At 44.3% G+C, this 15,973-nt stretch overlaps 1 protein-coding gene across 9 annotated transcripts in view; it reads right to left on the bottom strand.

The window, feature by feature from the left end:
• Positions 1-15,973, bottom strand: part of TMCC1 (transmembrane and coiled-coil domain family 1) — an 83,127-nt gene that overhangs the window by 6,309 nt on the left and 60,845 nt on the right. For all 9 annotated transcript variants that reach the window (XM_090148515.1, XM_090148513.1, XM_090148514.1 and 6 more), the window contains one exon: positions 4,794-5,728. In XM_090148515.1, coding sequence (XP_090004641.1) covers positions 4,794-5,728 — 935 coding nt within the window. The remainder of the gene's footprint in view (positions 1-4,793; positions 5,729-15,973) is intronic.

Genomic DNA, 15,973 nt, shown 5'->3' on the forward strand with positions numbered 1-15,973 from the left:
AGGGAACTGGTTTCCCAGGAACTACAAGCTTGAGCATGAGAGAAGCCATGTGAAGACTGGCTAATGAAGAAGGAACCCAGATAATTAATGTTGCCATTTGTTTCCACCTCATTAAAAAACAACAACAACAACAACAACAAAAAAACACCACAAAACTTGCCATCAACCAAGAACGCACAACTAACTCACTCAGGAGTCCCAAAGGTAGCACAAATCACTTGAAACATTCCATTTGTTATTGTATTTTAAAGTCCTTCAGTGGGTTTTCACACCAAAAGGAACTAAACCATTTCTGAAAACATCATGAGTATGTATTTTAACCTCCTACATAAACACCCTTCACAAAACAGCTGTTGCCAAGCAGCTTAAATCCTGTTCCTTTAAAAAGAAACAACTGTATTTTAGTAAGATCAAAACTGCCTGTCTATAGGAAACATAAGGAAAGCCTCCAAAGCCGTACAGTTAGGAGTTCAACACGACTGGCACAAGGCTGGCCCCACCGCACAGAGCAGACTGCTGCCTTGCCCCGGGCTCACAGCTGCCTGACTCCAAGCTCGCACCCAAGAAGCACTGGAGTTCTTTCACAGACAGAAGCCATGTGTTAGGCAACTGGCAGAACTGGGTTAATAATAATAATCACTTATTTCTGAAATTCCTCTGTTAATCTCCTTTTCATTCCTTGTCTCATTGTCTACAATGTGAAACGTGGTTTGTTTTATTTTTCTCATGTTTTACACTGCTGTTGAAGTCTGAGAAGCTAAGAGGGCTTCACTTGACTCCAAGGGCCTGAAGATACAGTTCTCCTGTTAATAGATGGTTCAGATTTAATTCAAAGGTATTACCTGACACCTGCCAAGAGCTTCCCATTGTACAAGTGCCAGTGTCCGTGCAAGACACTGGGAGTTTGTCTGTGAAAACAGCAGTACCTCAGCCGGCCAATTCACACTCTGTTCCAGGTACTGAAAATTCCTCATTAGAGTCGACTAATTTATCACCAGCTAAAGTGTGAAATTTCTCCTTAAAATTTCTAGAGTCTAGATTGACAAGCACAGCAACTTTTCTATGTAACAGAGAAGTGACAATTGTTGCATTTACTTCATCATCAGAGACGCTCGTACGGAAGGCACTGGGATACTGCTGGGAGCTCAGGTGAAGCGAGGCACATGGAAACACTTCACTGGGAACAGCCAGGTCAGATTTCCACATATTTTCTGAGGCTTGTTTGGAAATCAGGGAACTGACTTAAAAATTACTAAGAAAAAGGATTACAGCTATCTCATTTTTCAAGAGCTTTGAGGCATTTAAAGCATTTTAATAGCCGCAAAACACACAGCTAGTACAGCATATGCATCAGAGAGCCACGATGAAGACATTTTACTTATGTTCAGTGAGTGCTCTGGCAAGTGAAGAAACTTACTGAACAAACGCTATACGATCTTTACAGTACACACAAACAGAGGGTTTAATCTCTCTCTCTTCAAACATTTCTCAAGATACCATTTTTGTGGAGGGAGGGGCTATGTCCTACAGAACGTCACCCAACTTTTATTTCTCAAGTATGTTTTTTATGATGCTGAACACACTGCTTCCAACAGCAGAGCAATACAGCTAAAAGCAATACCTATTAGCAGTATATTCCAAGACTTCTACCTAAGCAACACTCGAGGGGCAGAGCTGTTCTCTGTGTCACTATTCATGCTGTGCTTTCAGCTCCAAGAGCTCTTCTGGTGAGAGAAAATAGCTTTGTGGAAACATCTCAGTGGCTCATACTTAGGTGAAGATCCTTCTATGCCGAGCACAACGCATTTGCTGCCCTAGCTTATACTGTTCAATCTTCCAGTCCCAGAATTTTAGCACACTTAATCTATTTTAAAATAAATGAGAACAGACTGAAGCCCAACAACAAAATGCCAACAAGGATAGTGTGAGCTCCCAGCATTTCAGCTGGTGGATTTCTCTGACAGGAACGTGGGGGATCGGAACAGACTTTCCAAGGATGCTGGGCTGGGAAGGAGCCCAAGACCTCAGCCTGGCCACACTCCAATCGCATGAGCTCATTATTTCAGTGCGTACAAACAGGTTCCTGAAGGGACAAGAAAGATGAAAACACAGCAGGAACTTTTATGTCAGTCTCAATAGCACAGAAAGTCCCTGCTCATATCAGTAAACAACTGCCACCTTCCAACTGCTGAGATAAGTGGCAGGCTGCCCCAGGGCCTGCTCCCAGCATGGAGGCAACACAATGAGCGCAAAGGTGCAGGCCAGAGTCCTCCTGCCTCCACGGCTCGTGGGGCCATCCTTTGCCAACACGTGTCCCTGGGTGCTGCCAGGCTGGTCCAGCATCCCTTCGGCCAAGGGCTGGAGTGGCTGCACCAGTGGAGCCTGCGGAGGTGGCTGACAGGGCAGCTGTGCTGACAAGGAGACTGAAGTGAGGACAGGAGGCAGATGGAGCAGGTCAAGGAACACCAGTGAGTCAGGCCCTCGCTGATAAGCAGAAACAAAATGAGCACGCAGATAAAACAGACTAGAACCTGCAGAAAAGCAGAACATCTAAGAACAAGGAAATAGACCAAGACTGGATGAGAAAACATCACAACATCTGCTTTGTTTCTTCCTGTTTACACAGATGATGCAAATATTCCACATAGCCCTATAAGCAAAGGCTTCTCTACAATACACATTTTTAAAAACTCAAACTAGGACTCAGTGCTTGTTTTTGAAAGCATCCAGAAATACAGCAGAGTTATGAGGCATTAATAGCTTTTAAAGGCAGGCTATAATTAGTTTGAGTCCCCTGTCTTGAACATCAGCTTCCATTTCCATCTTTCCTTTCTTTTTCTGAAGGAAGGGTTAATGGCCAGAGGAACAAGTGCCAGCTTTCCACGCAGGGGAGGAACATCTTCTCTGCTGTCACACTGCTCTCCTGGCTTTTATCTTCCTGATATATTAAAAGATGAAGGCTGTCAAACAAGAACCTAGACTCGTACAATTTCTCTCAATGTATTAATCCATGAGCTCCTTGTTGTTACCTGCTCATTTCTGAAAGCCTGCAGAGGCAAGGGCACTTAGCGTAGTTCAACCAGTCCCCTCTAGAGGTCACACCTTCGACTAATTTGCATCAGCTTTCCAAATGGCAAGTCTCAACCACTACATTTTTGTCTGTATAAATCAAATATAGACTCTCTTGAAAGCTCTTCACTGCAGGCTGCCTTAGAGGGTAGATGCTAGGCTACCCTCAGTGAGGGCTTCATGCTGGGCTCACAGAAGGTCCTACATGAACTCTGCTGAATGCTGTCAGGGAATAACTAGTCTATTTAGCTGCCAACATACATTAGTCCCCAACCAAGCTCTTTTGTTGTAGTTTCAGGCCACTCCTTCAGCTGCACAGTGCTTGCATATAGCGTTCCACTATAAATGGCTGCTGCTGTATGTGCAAAACAACAACCCACGCAGCACCAAACAACAAGACCCCTCTCTGCTGTGGAGAGGAAGAGCTAACTCCCCTTCGCTTCACAGTGTGACCTGATGACAGTGAGGTACTAGGAACCAAAGTTGCTGTGCTGGGCTCTGGTTTCAGTCAAATTGCTGATTGTGGTGATGTGGGATTAGAAAGTGATGCTGGTTTGGCTTTGTCTAGCCAAGCTTTGCAAAACACACAGAAAGCTTGCTGTCACTACAACATCCCAGCAGGCTAAGCCTTTTCAAATGTTTTTCCAATGATCTGGCACCAGCATGTCTGAAAAGCTGTAGAGTGACTATGAAGCATGGAGCAAATCAAACTGAGGCAGCAAATGGCACAGAGTATTTCAGAGAGCCTGTCCCCAAACCCAACAGGTGTGCTGAGCCTCACAGGCTGTGCTTTCCAGCCTGGTCTAAGTGATGAAGGCCACAAACAAGCTTTTCACAAAAGCCTGCTGTCCTCTATCAGAATGAGGAGTTGGGTCTCTTGCATTTTTCATTTAAAGTTTTTAAAGTGCAGTAGAGGACTCACACTGAATTTAGGCTGTGGTGTCCTGGGGGGGACTGACAGAAACACAGCCTCTAGCTGTCCCCTCCTCCTGTCCCTGTGAAGCTGGGGAGCAGCCTCTGCTCTGATGAGAGGGACTCTACATACTCTGCAGTGCTGGAGACTGGCAGTGTGGCAGCAGCCTCACTGCTTCCCCAGTCCTTCCAGCAAGGCAAAGAGTGACCAAAGCATGGGGCTGGTCCACCTCCAGAGCTATGTTACCTCCATGACAAGAACATTGCCACTAGCTAACATTTCACTTACCTTCATTTATTTGAACTTTGCCACTTGGAGCAGAGCCAAGAATGTAAATTCTAGTTTTGGTATAAGGGAAAAGCACGTATTTTTATAGACTAAGAAAGCTGGATATGTTTTTCCCTTTAGATTCACAGCTCTGAGCATTGGAAGGGTCAGGGTCAGGATACTATTAACCTGAATCCACTTGAACCCTGCCTTGCACCAGACCTTCACAGGCTTTTCCATGGGCAAAGTACTGCCTGGCTAACAGTAATCAATGTACTCCTGTTTCCTGGGGACACCTTTCTAACTTCTTTGGCTTGACTTTTTATGATGAATAAAGTCTGAAATGACCTTTATTCTTGCTATTCCTTCCTTGTAGAGAGAGGAAAATGAGCAGTAGAATAAGGATATTTACAGAAGACAATATTACGAAAGGAAAATCGCAAACTGACTGCAGCCTGAACCAGGCTGCCAAGTACTACTCTCCAGGACTCTCATGCTCTACACTCACAGTACTTAATATGGAAACTAGTATAAAAGTACTTACCTGTACCGTTCCTCCTGCAAAGTCTGCATTATTAATGAGTAATCCCTCTGATAGCGAACCTTAAGATCCTCAAATGACTCTTCCAGTCTTGCCTGTGTCTCTCGAATTTCTTGAATCTCATGTAGTATTGCATCAAACCCTGAGCTCTGCATATCCAGAGTGTTTGTTTTGGAGCTGGAAGCTCCCACAGGGCCCCCTGTTGTGCTGTTAGCTCCCACTGAGCCTGACGTAGCACTGGAGCAGTCCTCTTCACTGCCATATTTTGGGCTTGACTGAAAGTTCTGGATAACACCTAGAGCCTTGCCTCCTGTCCCATCTTCCTGGCCTTCTTCTAAGGAGTCTTTCAGATTGGCAATATTGTCCGCGCTCCCAAACTTGTTCCTGATGAGAGAGGCAATCTCCCGGGGTTTGGAAACCACAGCTCCTGCTGCTGAATGTGTGGCTTGGGAGAAACTGGAAAGCCCACCTTTAACACTGTCTACTACTCCCTCACTGAATCCAGTGACTTTCGCTCCAACATCTTTCAATCCCTGGTGCATATCCCTGAAGACATCCTTTGGCTGCCGAGGGATTCCATTTTGTTCAATTTCTCGCAGCTTTCGATGGTAATGTTCTAGCTTCTTCTGCAGCTGCAAGATCGTCTGGGCAGACTTTTGATTTTTCTTCTCAAACACCTGCTTAATGCGGGCGCTCTGCTGCTTGTCTGCATTGTTGGCTAGCTTCAGGTACTCTGCCACATTGTCATCACGGGCTGTTTGTTCGATTTTGATCTGCTCGGTCAATTTCAGTATCTTCTGCTGCAGGTGCGTGATGGCTGCTTTTGTACGCTGCGGGTCTGGGGTGCCATCAACAGAGTCTGCATTGATGCTGCCATCAGTGCTTGAGGCCACTGCACTGGAGGTCTGTGCTAGGCTGCTGACTTCCAGTCGTTCAATCTAGACAAGGAGAAAGACAAACATGAGCACTGAAGTCCAGCTTTACTAATGCAGAAACCTGTCCTTTTCTGTACCAATCAAACTGACAAGGATGTAAGTGCAAAAATGCACCTTTGTTCAGCTGGCTAAGGTACAGCATCAATAAACTGATCTTCTAAAGGTAAAACATAAGCTTCGCGCTTTTTACAGACATCCAACAAAAGATGAGAAAAAGGGCGAACTCTCAAATGCTTAAGTCAGCTGACGGCCCTGAGCAGCCAAAGAGCCGAGCACAAAGCAAGGCAGAGAATCCAGGTTTACAGACTGGTACCTACAAAGTATTGATATGTAGCCACAACTCAGACAGCAACGGAACAGAAGAGAGAAGGCAACTGTGAAAGAGAAAAACCATGCAGCTCAAGTATATAGTGAGTCCAAGTCATTCTCAGCACTTTATGTATTTACCAGAAAGCAAGACAGTAACAGAAGTTATCAGAAAAGCAAAAGATCTACAAAGGTCAGAGCTTAGAGCAAACCTGAGACCTCAGGTTCTCAGCACGCAGTGTGTGCAGCCAGCAACAGGAGCGAGTGGGCACCTACAAGCACGAGAAGAACAGGCAACAAGTTTCAAAGAAACTTTTTTCTTTTCCTAAGAGCTGAGCTATTCACCACGAAGGAACCATACAAAGTAACCAGAGCAAGCGCGGAAGTTTTTCCCTCGGCTCGGATGAAAAAAAAAGCAGCCCGGCAGTTCAGCCGAGCCGTGACACCTTCCGTTCTCCGATGCGGTTCATTCGGCGCCACTGAGCGCGGCCCGGCCGAGCCCCGAGCCCCAGCGCAGCCCGCCCCGCAGCGCCGGTACGCCGCTACCTTGGCCGTGCGGAGCAGCAGCGCCCGCTCCCAGCGCACGGCTCCGCCGCGGCGCCCCACCTGGCCCCGGCCCGCCCCGCCCGGCTGCAGCGCCTGCCCCGCTGCGGAGGCGGTGGCCCGTCCGGCCCGGCGGCGTAAGGTGCAGCGGCCGCGCAGCCCCGGGCGGGCTGGGGAAACCCGGCTCCGAGATTCAGCAGGCAGCGCTCGGCCGGGCGGAACCGAGCAGCAGCGGTGCCCGCCGGTCGCGCACCCCCAGTGCCGGGGAAACAAACCCCGAGCGGCCCCCAGCTGCTCAGAGGGGCAGAAGGACGGCGTGCCTCCCTCTCCTTATTTATTCTTTATTCTGGACTTGGCCAGCTAAAAACAATTTCACTTTCGGTTCCAGGTCATGTTACCAGCACCTGCTGGTCCCATCTACGGGACTGCTGTGTTTACCATAGCTTAGCAGTTTTCTGAAAAGCAGACTAACGTGGTGCCTCCATTGTACCACCTCTTTAACGATGCAAAAACAAATACACGTTTTGGCTTTTACAAATGCAGCGAGGAGCTCTGTAGCATGCTGGATAAGCAGGCTGATCCACGCCCTCCCTCTGTGTCCAGCAAACAAGTGTTAGCGCGACACATTTGATCAGCCAGCAGCCTGATCAAAGCACTGGGCAGCATCCCTACTACTTTGCTTACACAACTGCCAGACAGTTCAGAGCTCACCCCCAAATGCAGAACACATTACCATATCTGTCTGGTGAATATAAGCTTCACCAAATAACAACTATCAGAATTAATTGCATCCCTCTCTCCAGTTCCAACATTTTATGTTGACCATTCCCTGCAGCCCAGCAGCACTGCATGCCGCGTGCAGTGAGGGTTCTTCCCAGCAACTTCGCACTGGGGCTGTCTGCTGTCTCACCAAGATGAACCAACTGGATGCACAGAACATTTAGCTACCTTATTTTCTAGAGGAGTTCAACTTGTCACTGTTCCAATGTCTTCCTACGGTCTGGAAGGAAACAAAGATCTACGTGCATCAGGCATGCATGATCTAGACAGTGCCCACCGATTCTATGTGGCAGCGCACAGAGCTCCCTGTCAGCAGATCCTTACAAGCTGTAGCACACCGCTCCATTTTCTGCTTTCCCAGCTTGCCATAAGCTACAAAACAGCACACTATAGACTTCTTTATTCAGAACACCACCACGATCTTATTATTCCTCTTAATTGCCTCACAAAACGAGTTGGCTGCTCAAAAAGAAAGCTACCAACTTATTTGTGAAGATCTGTATCTACTCAAGAGGTAAATGTTAGTATTAAAAGCAGAAAAAAACAAAAGAAACAGAACCATCAATTTTATGCCTTTTTAAAATTTAATTAATTTAAAGTAACCCTTTTTATACAGAAGCACTTTTGTTCTTGGTGGCAGTACAGGCGAGTGCCTGATCCCATGCCCAGTACCACTGACCCCAGTGGCTGGGAGCTCACCCACAACACAGATTGACTCCAAGCAAAATTCGGCACATTCCAGTGCAGAGGAGCTAAATGGGACTTCAACGTTACTTTGCAATGAGCAGTTTCTACCAGCTTAATTTACTGCAAGTTGGGTCTAATTAACATCTGTGCATAATTACAATAAATTACGCCATCAGTATACTCTATCCTCTCAGACAAGAGTTTTGTGGGAGGAAAAAGTCTGCAGAAACCTTCTCTTTCTCCCTTTTAAAGTCAATCAACTTCAGCATATCTTCTTGGGTTGTTTTTCTATACTCATGACAGAAAATAAATCAGAAGAGCTGTGTTAGAATAAAACATCCCGGGTTAATTATTTTAGAATTATCAGCTGTGTGGACATTACTCTGGATGAACAAGAGCAGTTTTTTCCAATTAAAAAGTAAAGGGCTGTATGGAGCTCTGTTCTGGATTTGAACTGGGGCTTTGGGAAGGGAAGACTCAGCACAGTCAGGTCCCTCAGCACACCAAGAAGTGCTGTGACGCGTTATTGATTGAGGATGACTGGCAATCTGTCCTGAAAGTATGCTGGGATACAAAATATTGTAATGGTCAATGTTTGTATATAAATAGGCATTACAGTCAATCAGAAATTCTCTCTTGCAATACAGTTTGGCAGTACCCCCGAGTCAGTCCAAACAGGAAGGGCTGCCGGCCGCCCACCAGCGGGAAGCTGGAGGCTGCTCTGGCACTGAGCTGCCCAGCAGACCGAGTCACAGAAGACCAACTCCTTTCTTCTTCTCCCCATTGAACCTCCATCGGGTCTTCCCTTCTGTACAAGTGTTCCTCCATGCTCGTTTCACAATCACTGCCCTTACAGAACCTATGGTTTTGCCTTTTGCCTTTGCTGAAGACTAGACTCGAATGTTCATTTCAGATGTGTCACCCTCCAACAGAAATCATTTCAGGATTTTACAAAGTTTTTTTCAAAAAATGAGTTTTTGATCATTTTTTGTTTGTTTGTTTGTTTTTTTAGAACAAACTGGGCAGCTGGCTGAGGCAAACAGCAGCACTCCAAACAGCTCTGCTTCAGAGAGACACTCTGCTCCTGCACCCTCCACCCTCATGCAGAGCTTTGAAAGTGTGACTGCAAGGCACTGTGCTACTTGGTACAGAAGTAGGGAAGCTGAGCAGGGAATGGGGACCGTAAGAGCTGAGAGCAGCCCCGGAAGAGTGCTGGGCAGCTCCCACACTGCCATTAGTCATCTCCCAGTGACTGAGCACTGTGCAGTTGTATAAACTAACTGCTAAAAAATGCGGGCGTTTGTCCCACCCTGCTGTAGTTAAAGCAGTGCAAGTAATACCACCAGAAAGCTGCATGCCTTGGATTCCCCGCCTGGGGACGTGACAGAGCGCTGGCTCAGGTGTGCTGCGGGTGCTGCAGGAGGGCCACAGCAGGAGACAGAAACCTCCCGCCTCAGGCAGCAGAGTGGGGACAGCAGTCTGCAGTGACAGACACGAGACTTCTTACTAAACAGACCTGTAATTAAAACACCTCATGGGAATAAAGATCAGAGAGGAGAAAAAAGAAAGACAGCCTTTCATGCTGGCCACATCTGCCAGCTTACGGCGCCTTGTAGGCCTGAGCGGCACCACAGCCCGTGGGCCCGGCCTGCACCCTCCCAGCCAGGGCTGCGGGGCCACGGCGAGGCTCGGAGCTCTGCCCTGAGCACGGGCAGCAAGTGAGGCCCCGCTGCTCGTCCTCTGAACTCCCACAACATGCTTGGTGTTTATTAAAGCTGTTAACTATGTGCTTGGGGTGGGTAATTACTTTTGACCTCTCCTGCGTCTCCTTATGTTTTCAGCCACAAAGCCATTTATTTCCTACCCTGCTATGTTCAGTAGTGACTCTGAACACCGAATTGAAAGGTTGTTCTAAGGCACTTTTTAAATTATATTTTCTGTGCCAAAAAGGCAAGCTTTAAGGGAAAAAAAGAATACTCACAAGTGGATGCAGACAAGCAGAACAGCTCTTGAGATCTCTGGAAATCAAAACAAAGATAAAAAAAAAACAGTGGATCTTGGAACTGGAGAGCACTACTATAAAACAGGACCAAAATTCTTTTGGAAAAGATCATACTCGAATGTTAAAATCAATCCAGTCTCCCATGCAAACACAGTCATGTTTTACAAAGAACTATCTCAGATGTCCCTTATGAGAGGTTCTGTACCAGAAGACTTCACTTTTCATTGCTCCTGGCTCTAATAAATTTTTTAAAACTCTTCAATAAAGGGAACTGATATTTTGTGATTCCACTCCTGTAAGCCTGGAAGAACTATTCACAGAAATGCCAAGTTGCAGTTCTAAAAATAATCTGATAGCAGATACAAATCAGTGAAACTGATCTCTGGCAGCTGATGTCCAACTGGGTAAGCCATTTCATTGCCATTTTAGAGTAACATTGTAAACAAGAAACACTGATCATTGATTTTTAGCTGCAGCAAAAGAATAGAAGTCCCTACCTCATAATACACAACTTTTTCAAAAAGTCACGTCTGTGATCCTGTGACAGCCAAGTGCTCTGTGGCCCCCCATTAAGGGGTAATTCACATCTGCTGGGGCGAATACAATTCTACTACTTGGAAGAGGACATTTTCTCTTATGTTTGGAGCAGCTGGGTCAAGAGGCACCTCTGCACTGTTACGCTCTGTTCTGCACAAACTTTGTTTGTGGTCTGCTTCTGATGGAAAAACCAAATGCCATAGAACAGGAGTTTGTTGGTTTTTCTTCCTTCCTACTTTGCTGTAAACCATTGCTGGTGGATGGACCTTACTAAATTCTCATGTTTCCAGTAAGTTCATTCCTGCATATGTCAATGTGGAGAAACATATATTATTTTCCTTTCTAAAACCAAACAGATGGCAAGTTGCACTAAGTAGATCTAGAATAAATTTATCTTGATAAAGTTCAGGATCAAGTCCCTTGAGATTCAAAAAATTCTATGGGCAGGAAGATATCTGCACCAAAGGGGCAAGAAATCACTTAAAACAAATGATTTTTTTAAAATTTATTTTTATCTTTCTTGTTTCCACCCCAGCATGTTTGTGGTAACATCTCTTATTTTAGGAGTCAAAACAGTAGAAAACCAGCATCTGTTCAACTAACCACATGGAGCAGAATCAATATTCCGGACGCTGCTGCAGTTTCTGCTGCATTAAGAACAAACCCAAAATTCACATTAGTTCTAGGAGTCCTGCATTTCATAGAGAGCTGTGTCTTCAAAAGGTATGAGACCAAGAATCTGACAAGAAACAGCTATAGAAAAACCACAACTCTTGATACAAAAACAGGGTGTTAACCTCAGTTTCTCGTAATTACACACATTTGGCCCTGTGTTTTCCCTCACTTCCCTCTATCTCAGTATTTGCACAGTGCAGAAAGTGACCTCCATTAGGCCACAAAATGATTTTACATCTGCATAAAACCACTTAAATATACTTGTTTTTATGAAGCCATGCATAGAATCCCTGTGAGGTATAGTGAAGATGCATATAAACATTGTAAATTACTGAGAGGCATATTCAACGTATTAAACTAAATGTAATTGGCAGTCAATAGTCAAATGTCATATGTCACCTCCCCTGCATACAACATGCAGCACATGGTTCTTCAGACAATGTCTGAGTCAAGGTGCTATCAGCCCTACTGTCAGGAGAGTAGACAGTGAACTGGATCCTGTAGGAACACTACAAGGATAAAGAATACTGCAAAATCTATTGTGGGTCCTGAATTATGGAAAAAAACAACAACAACTAAAAATTACTCTGGTAACGTAGTAAGTCATCTATGACCTATGGTTAAGGCAGTTTTTTCTAATACTTTGCTTCTTACCGGATGTTACAAATTCACAGACTGGTTGAGGTTGTCCAGATTTCCACCTAATACAGACTGGTAGGTGGATTCTGAGCATTTCCCAGGATGGAGATTCCACAACCATATATTACACCTTTTGATGTGTCTAGGAAGGTAATAAAAGCTTGGGCTTGTATCCCTCTTTATCAGCCTGCTGCAAAATTGCCATACATTTGATATTATCAACTCTTCAATTCACTATTCATGGCAAAGTATATTTTTATATCATTGCAAATCCTGTGTCTAGGCTGCTTCATGATCTAGATGTAATAGCAGATGTAAGGGAGAAGATTTCTGTTCATTCACCTTTAAATTGAGGACCAACAGAAGAAGCAAATACTGCTGCACTGAACCACCTCTACAGACACTGACATGTGGACTCAAAGAAGAGAGAACTACAGCCTGCCACCTCCCTCAGTAAGTGCCCAGTACACACACACGTTCCTGTGCTGTGTAAAACACCTTCTGCCCTGGCTTTGCTGCCAACAAGAATACAAAGGAAAAACAATGAAGAACAGGTCCAGCATGATTCCTTATGACACACTGTGCAGTTATCCTGCAGGATTTTACAGGCTGACTAAATCTTCAGGAACTACAGCAGCTTTGCATTCTATCATTCACAAAAAACTGCTCGTCACCATTGTCAGAAACTGTTTTGAGCAGTGCCTAAATCCAAACACATTCAAAACTGGCTAAGGAAAGCATAAGAACAGATGGATAGCTCAAGGAGGTCTCACTGTGTATTTTCCTGCAGCTCAATGGTTAGAACGTAATTAGGATTTCTGAAAAATATAAACAATCTTTGCTTGCAGGCAATTAATCCTCAAGATGGCGAGAAGAACATCCTGGCTATGGGGAAAAAATGCAATGAAATGAAAAATGGACCTGAAAAAATACAGCAAGGAAATCCAATCTCTTTGCCCATCTAAGATAACAACTGGAGCAAGGAACCAACACAGGTAACACCAAGAGGAAATGGCTTTACATCTTACTCACAGCAGTTAAACAATGACGAGTGATGATTACTAAAACATTTGCACTCACATTAACTCTGCCAATCCAGAGCAACACATGTAGCTCTCAGCATTCCTGTGTGGCCAGTGCATGCTGCAGAAAGGGGAGGAGATGGCAGATCACCAGGAAAGGGCAGGCCACTAACCTCAGCAGAGCAACATTTTATAATACGTCAATGCTGCCTTCTGTTCTTTTTAGAACCCGCTCGCTGTCAAAGACCTCCCTTTCTTGACCTTGAATTTACAAAATTTTTAAAAAGTAAATTTTTGAATGCAAAAGGAGTAAAGTCTGTTGGTCCAATTCAGTAATGGTTTTCCAAAGCTCCAGATTAGTCAATAAGAAAATGAGCAGTGCTAGCTGAATAAACAGGACGACAATGACAGCGTTATGGGCAAAGCAGGTCAACAGGAATGAATAACACAGTCTGAACAGAAAAATAGGAAGGAACTGAACTATATGCAGGGACTTGCAGGAACCTGATTTTTGAGGTGAAAGAGTACGACACAATAAAAATATGGCCAGAATAACATTAATGGATGTTTATTTTAGCAGCTGCAGGCTTTTAATCAAGTGCAGACTGCCAATCAGGACAGAAGTTACAATAATAAGGATAGGAAATGAGGTAAAGCTGAACAAAAAGTTAAGTGTAGGTACTGGGAGGAGAGGATAGATTTAGAAACAAGTTTACACAAGCTTTTATCTGAAAATAACTATGTAAAAGGATTTTTTTTCCCTTCCCTTTATAAACATATTCTGGTTTCTCCAGAATGTTCAGATCACATCTCATTAACTTACAGACAAAACAACTGTTAGCACTTCCCAGAAAGTACTGTTTATTTTTCTCATGCTTGAAGCTGCTATCTGAAAAATACAGATTATTACTGCATCTTACACATACACTAATAAAAAAAAGAGTTGACCGTTCAGATTGCAAGTTAAATTTGACATGTAAAGCAACTGAGCAAACCCACGTCTGGAGTGTGGGAGAACAAACATCTCTCCATGACCACTCTGCACAAAGCTGCTGTACTGAGGGCAGGACTCACCCCTTCTCAAGGGGTTTTCCTCTGCTAAAAGCTAACATGCAAGTCACCAGCACATACTTATTCTAACAAGCCTGTGTATTTGAGCACAACTGTCACTTTTTTTTTTTTTTTTTTTTTTTTACTTTTCAGCTGTATTTTCTGAAGATACAACGTAGAGTGTGACTGTAACCAATATTTCAAAGTTGATTCAAACAACATTTTATAGTAAAAGATAAATATTTCACAACAGCAGGATTCATGTTTCTTGTGAACACATTCCTCTGTCATTCCTACATATAATCTCTTGACATACTGTTCCCTTATTTAAGCCTTTCTAATGTAACATACACACAGCTAATATTACACTTGCTAGAGAGCTATGCAAAAGAGTTGGCCCCAGAGATTCTTTTCCTGTTCAAACACAGCCTGCTGTTCAGCACTAAGTGCTGCAAAGGCACTCCTACACTTAACCCATAAGTTTGCTCAAAGCAGCAAACTTAACACGCAAGAAGCAGCAATGTAGGAAGGGCAGCCTCTGCAGCACAGGGAATGGACCAGCATGTGGCACGTGCCTTCTGGCATCTGAAAAGAAAGTGCATGCAGTGTGACTACATCGAGATGGCTGCACTGAAGGGAGGAGAGGGCGAGTACCCAGCAGAACAAAGCAGCAGAGCCCTGGTCCATACCAAACACCGTATTCAGTAAATACTGAAGTCAGCACACTCCTTTCAGTATTTCCATTAGGAAAACTATGATTCCTGATTTGGAACTCCTCCTAGAGACACATCACACTGATGGTAGCACACACATTGCTGGCAGCATCTCCATTACCCGGTGTCAAAAGCTTCTCCTAACTACAGTGACAGCATACTGCCCAGATCTGATGTAGAAGGCAAGAATGCGGCAGCCTATTCTATTTTTCCCTCCAGCTCTCAAGAGGTGATGTATTAGCCTGATGTTACAGATGCCAAGATGCAAAGTACACAGATCTATCAAAATGAAACGTGGAATAAAAAACATTCTTCCTTACTGTCCTCTGTCTTCACTGTTGTCTGAAGCATGTCTGCGTTTCCAACATAGCCGTGCTCAAGAGCCACCTGTGCATCGCTTGCATTATGGACAATGATGAATGCAGTAAGTACACATCCCAGCATAGGAGATCCAGATCTTCCCAGAGGAATATAGTGAGTGTGTTAAACAAATGTGATTAGACATACATGCTTCCAGCACAACCACAACACGATACAATTTCTCAAGGTCTTCTGCAGATAACAAATCTCAGGTCAACATCCATCTATGGCAAAGGCATAACATCAGCATCCTGTATTTCTGTTTTTGTTTGTTTGTTTTTTCCAAATGCTGGAGCCACAATGCAAGGGGAAGCTAGTTGCAGCAACTTGAAAAGAATTATCTTCTACTCGCACCAGAGTTCAGTCTTAAATTCCTCACCGTTTCCTCTTCAGTATTTAATAAATGTGGGGGAAATACAGCTCACTGTTAACTAAGGCTTGTGACACAGCTGCACTTGGCTACAGGGCTAACCAAGACCAAAGAACACTACTTACTCGTTTCTGAAGGTCATTGATTCCATGGGAAGCTGTTTTCTCTTGTTTTTTTCACCTGAGGTAAAATTTAACTTCCTGACAACACATCTTGCACAGTCAGAACAGCAAAGCATCATATTTTAAAAGCTGGCAGTTCAACATCTCCCTGATACCAGGCTGCATGCACGAGCCTCTTCCTTCATAGTTCACTGCATTACACATACCAAACCCCAGAACAAGAAAAACCAGAGCATTCCAAGGAGCAGCACCATATTTGATCTTCATAGACTGCAGCAGTCATCAGACAAAAGCCTTCTTCATGCTTCCCAGCTTCTGAAGTGAAGAAGTTATATTAATTTATATATTTATATTTTATATAAATTTACCATCAGGGGAAAATGCAGCATTTCTAAGGCTAATGCTACAAAATGAGGTCAAGTTCTTCTGGAGATTCGAACAG

This window comes from Phasianus colchicus, chromosome 11 (genome assembly GCF_987193195.1).
Source record: "Phasianus colchicus chromosome 11, bPhaCol1.hap1.1, whole genome shotgun sequence".
NCBI lineage: Eukaryota > Metazoa > Chordata > Aves > Galliformes > Phasianidae > Phasianus > Phasianus colchicus.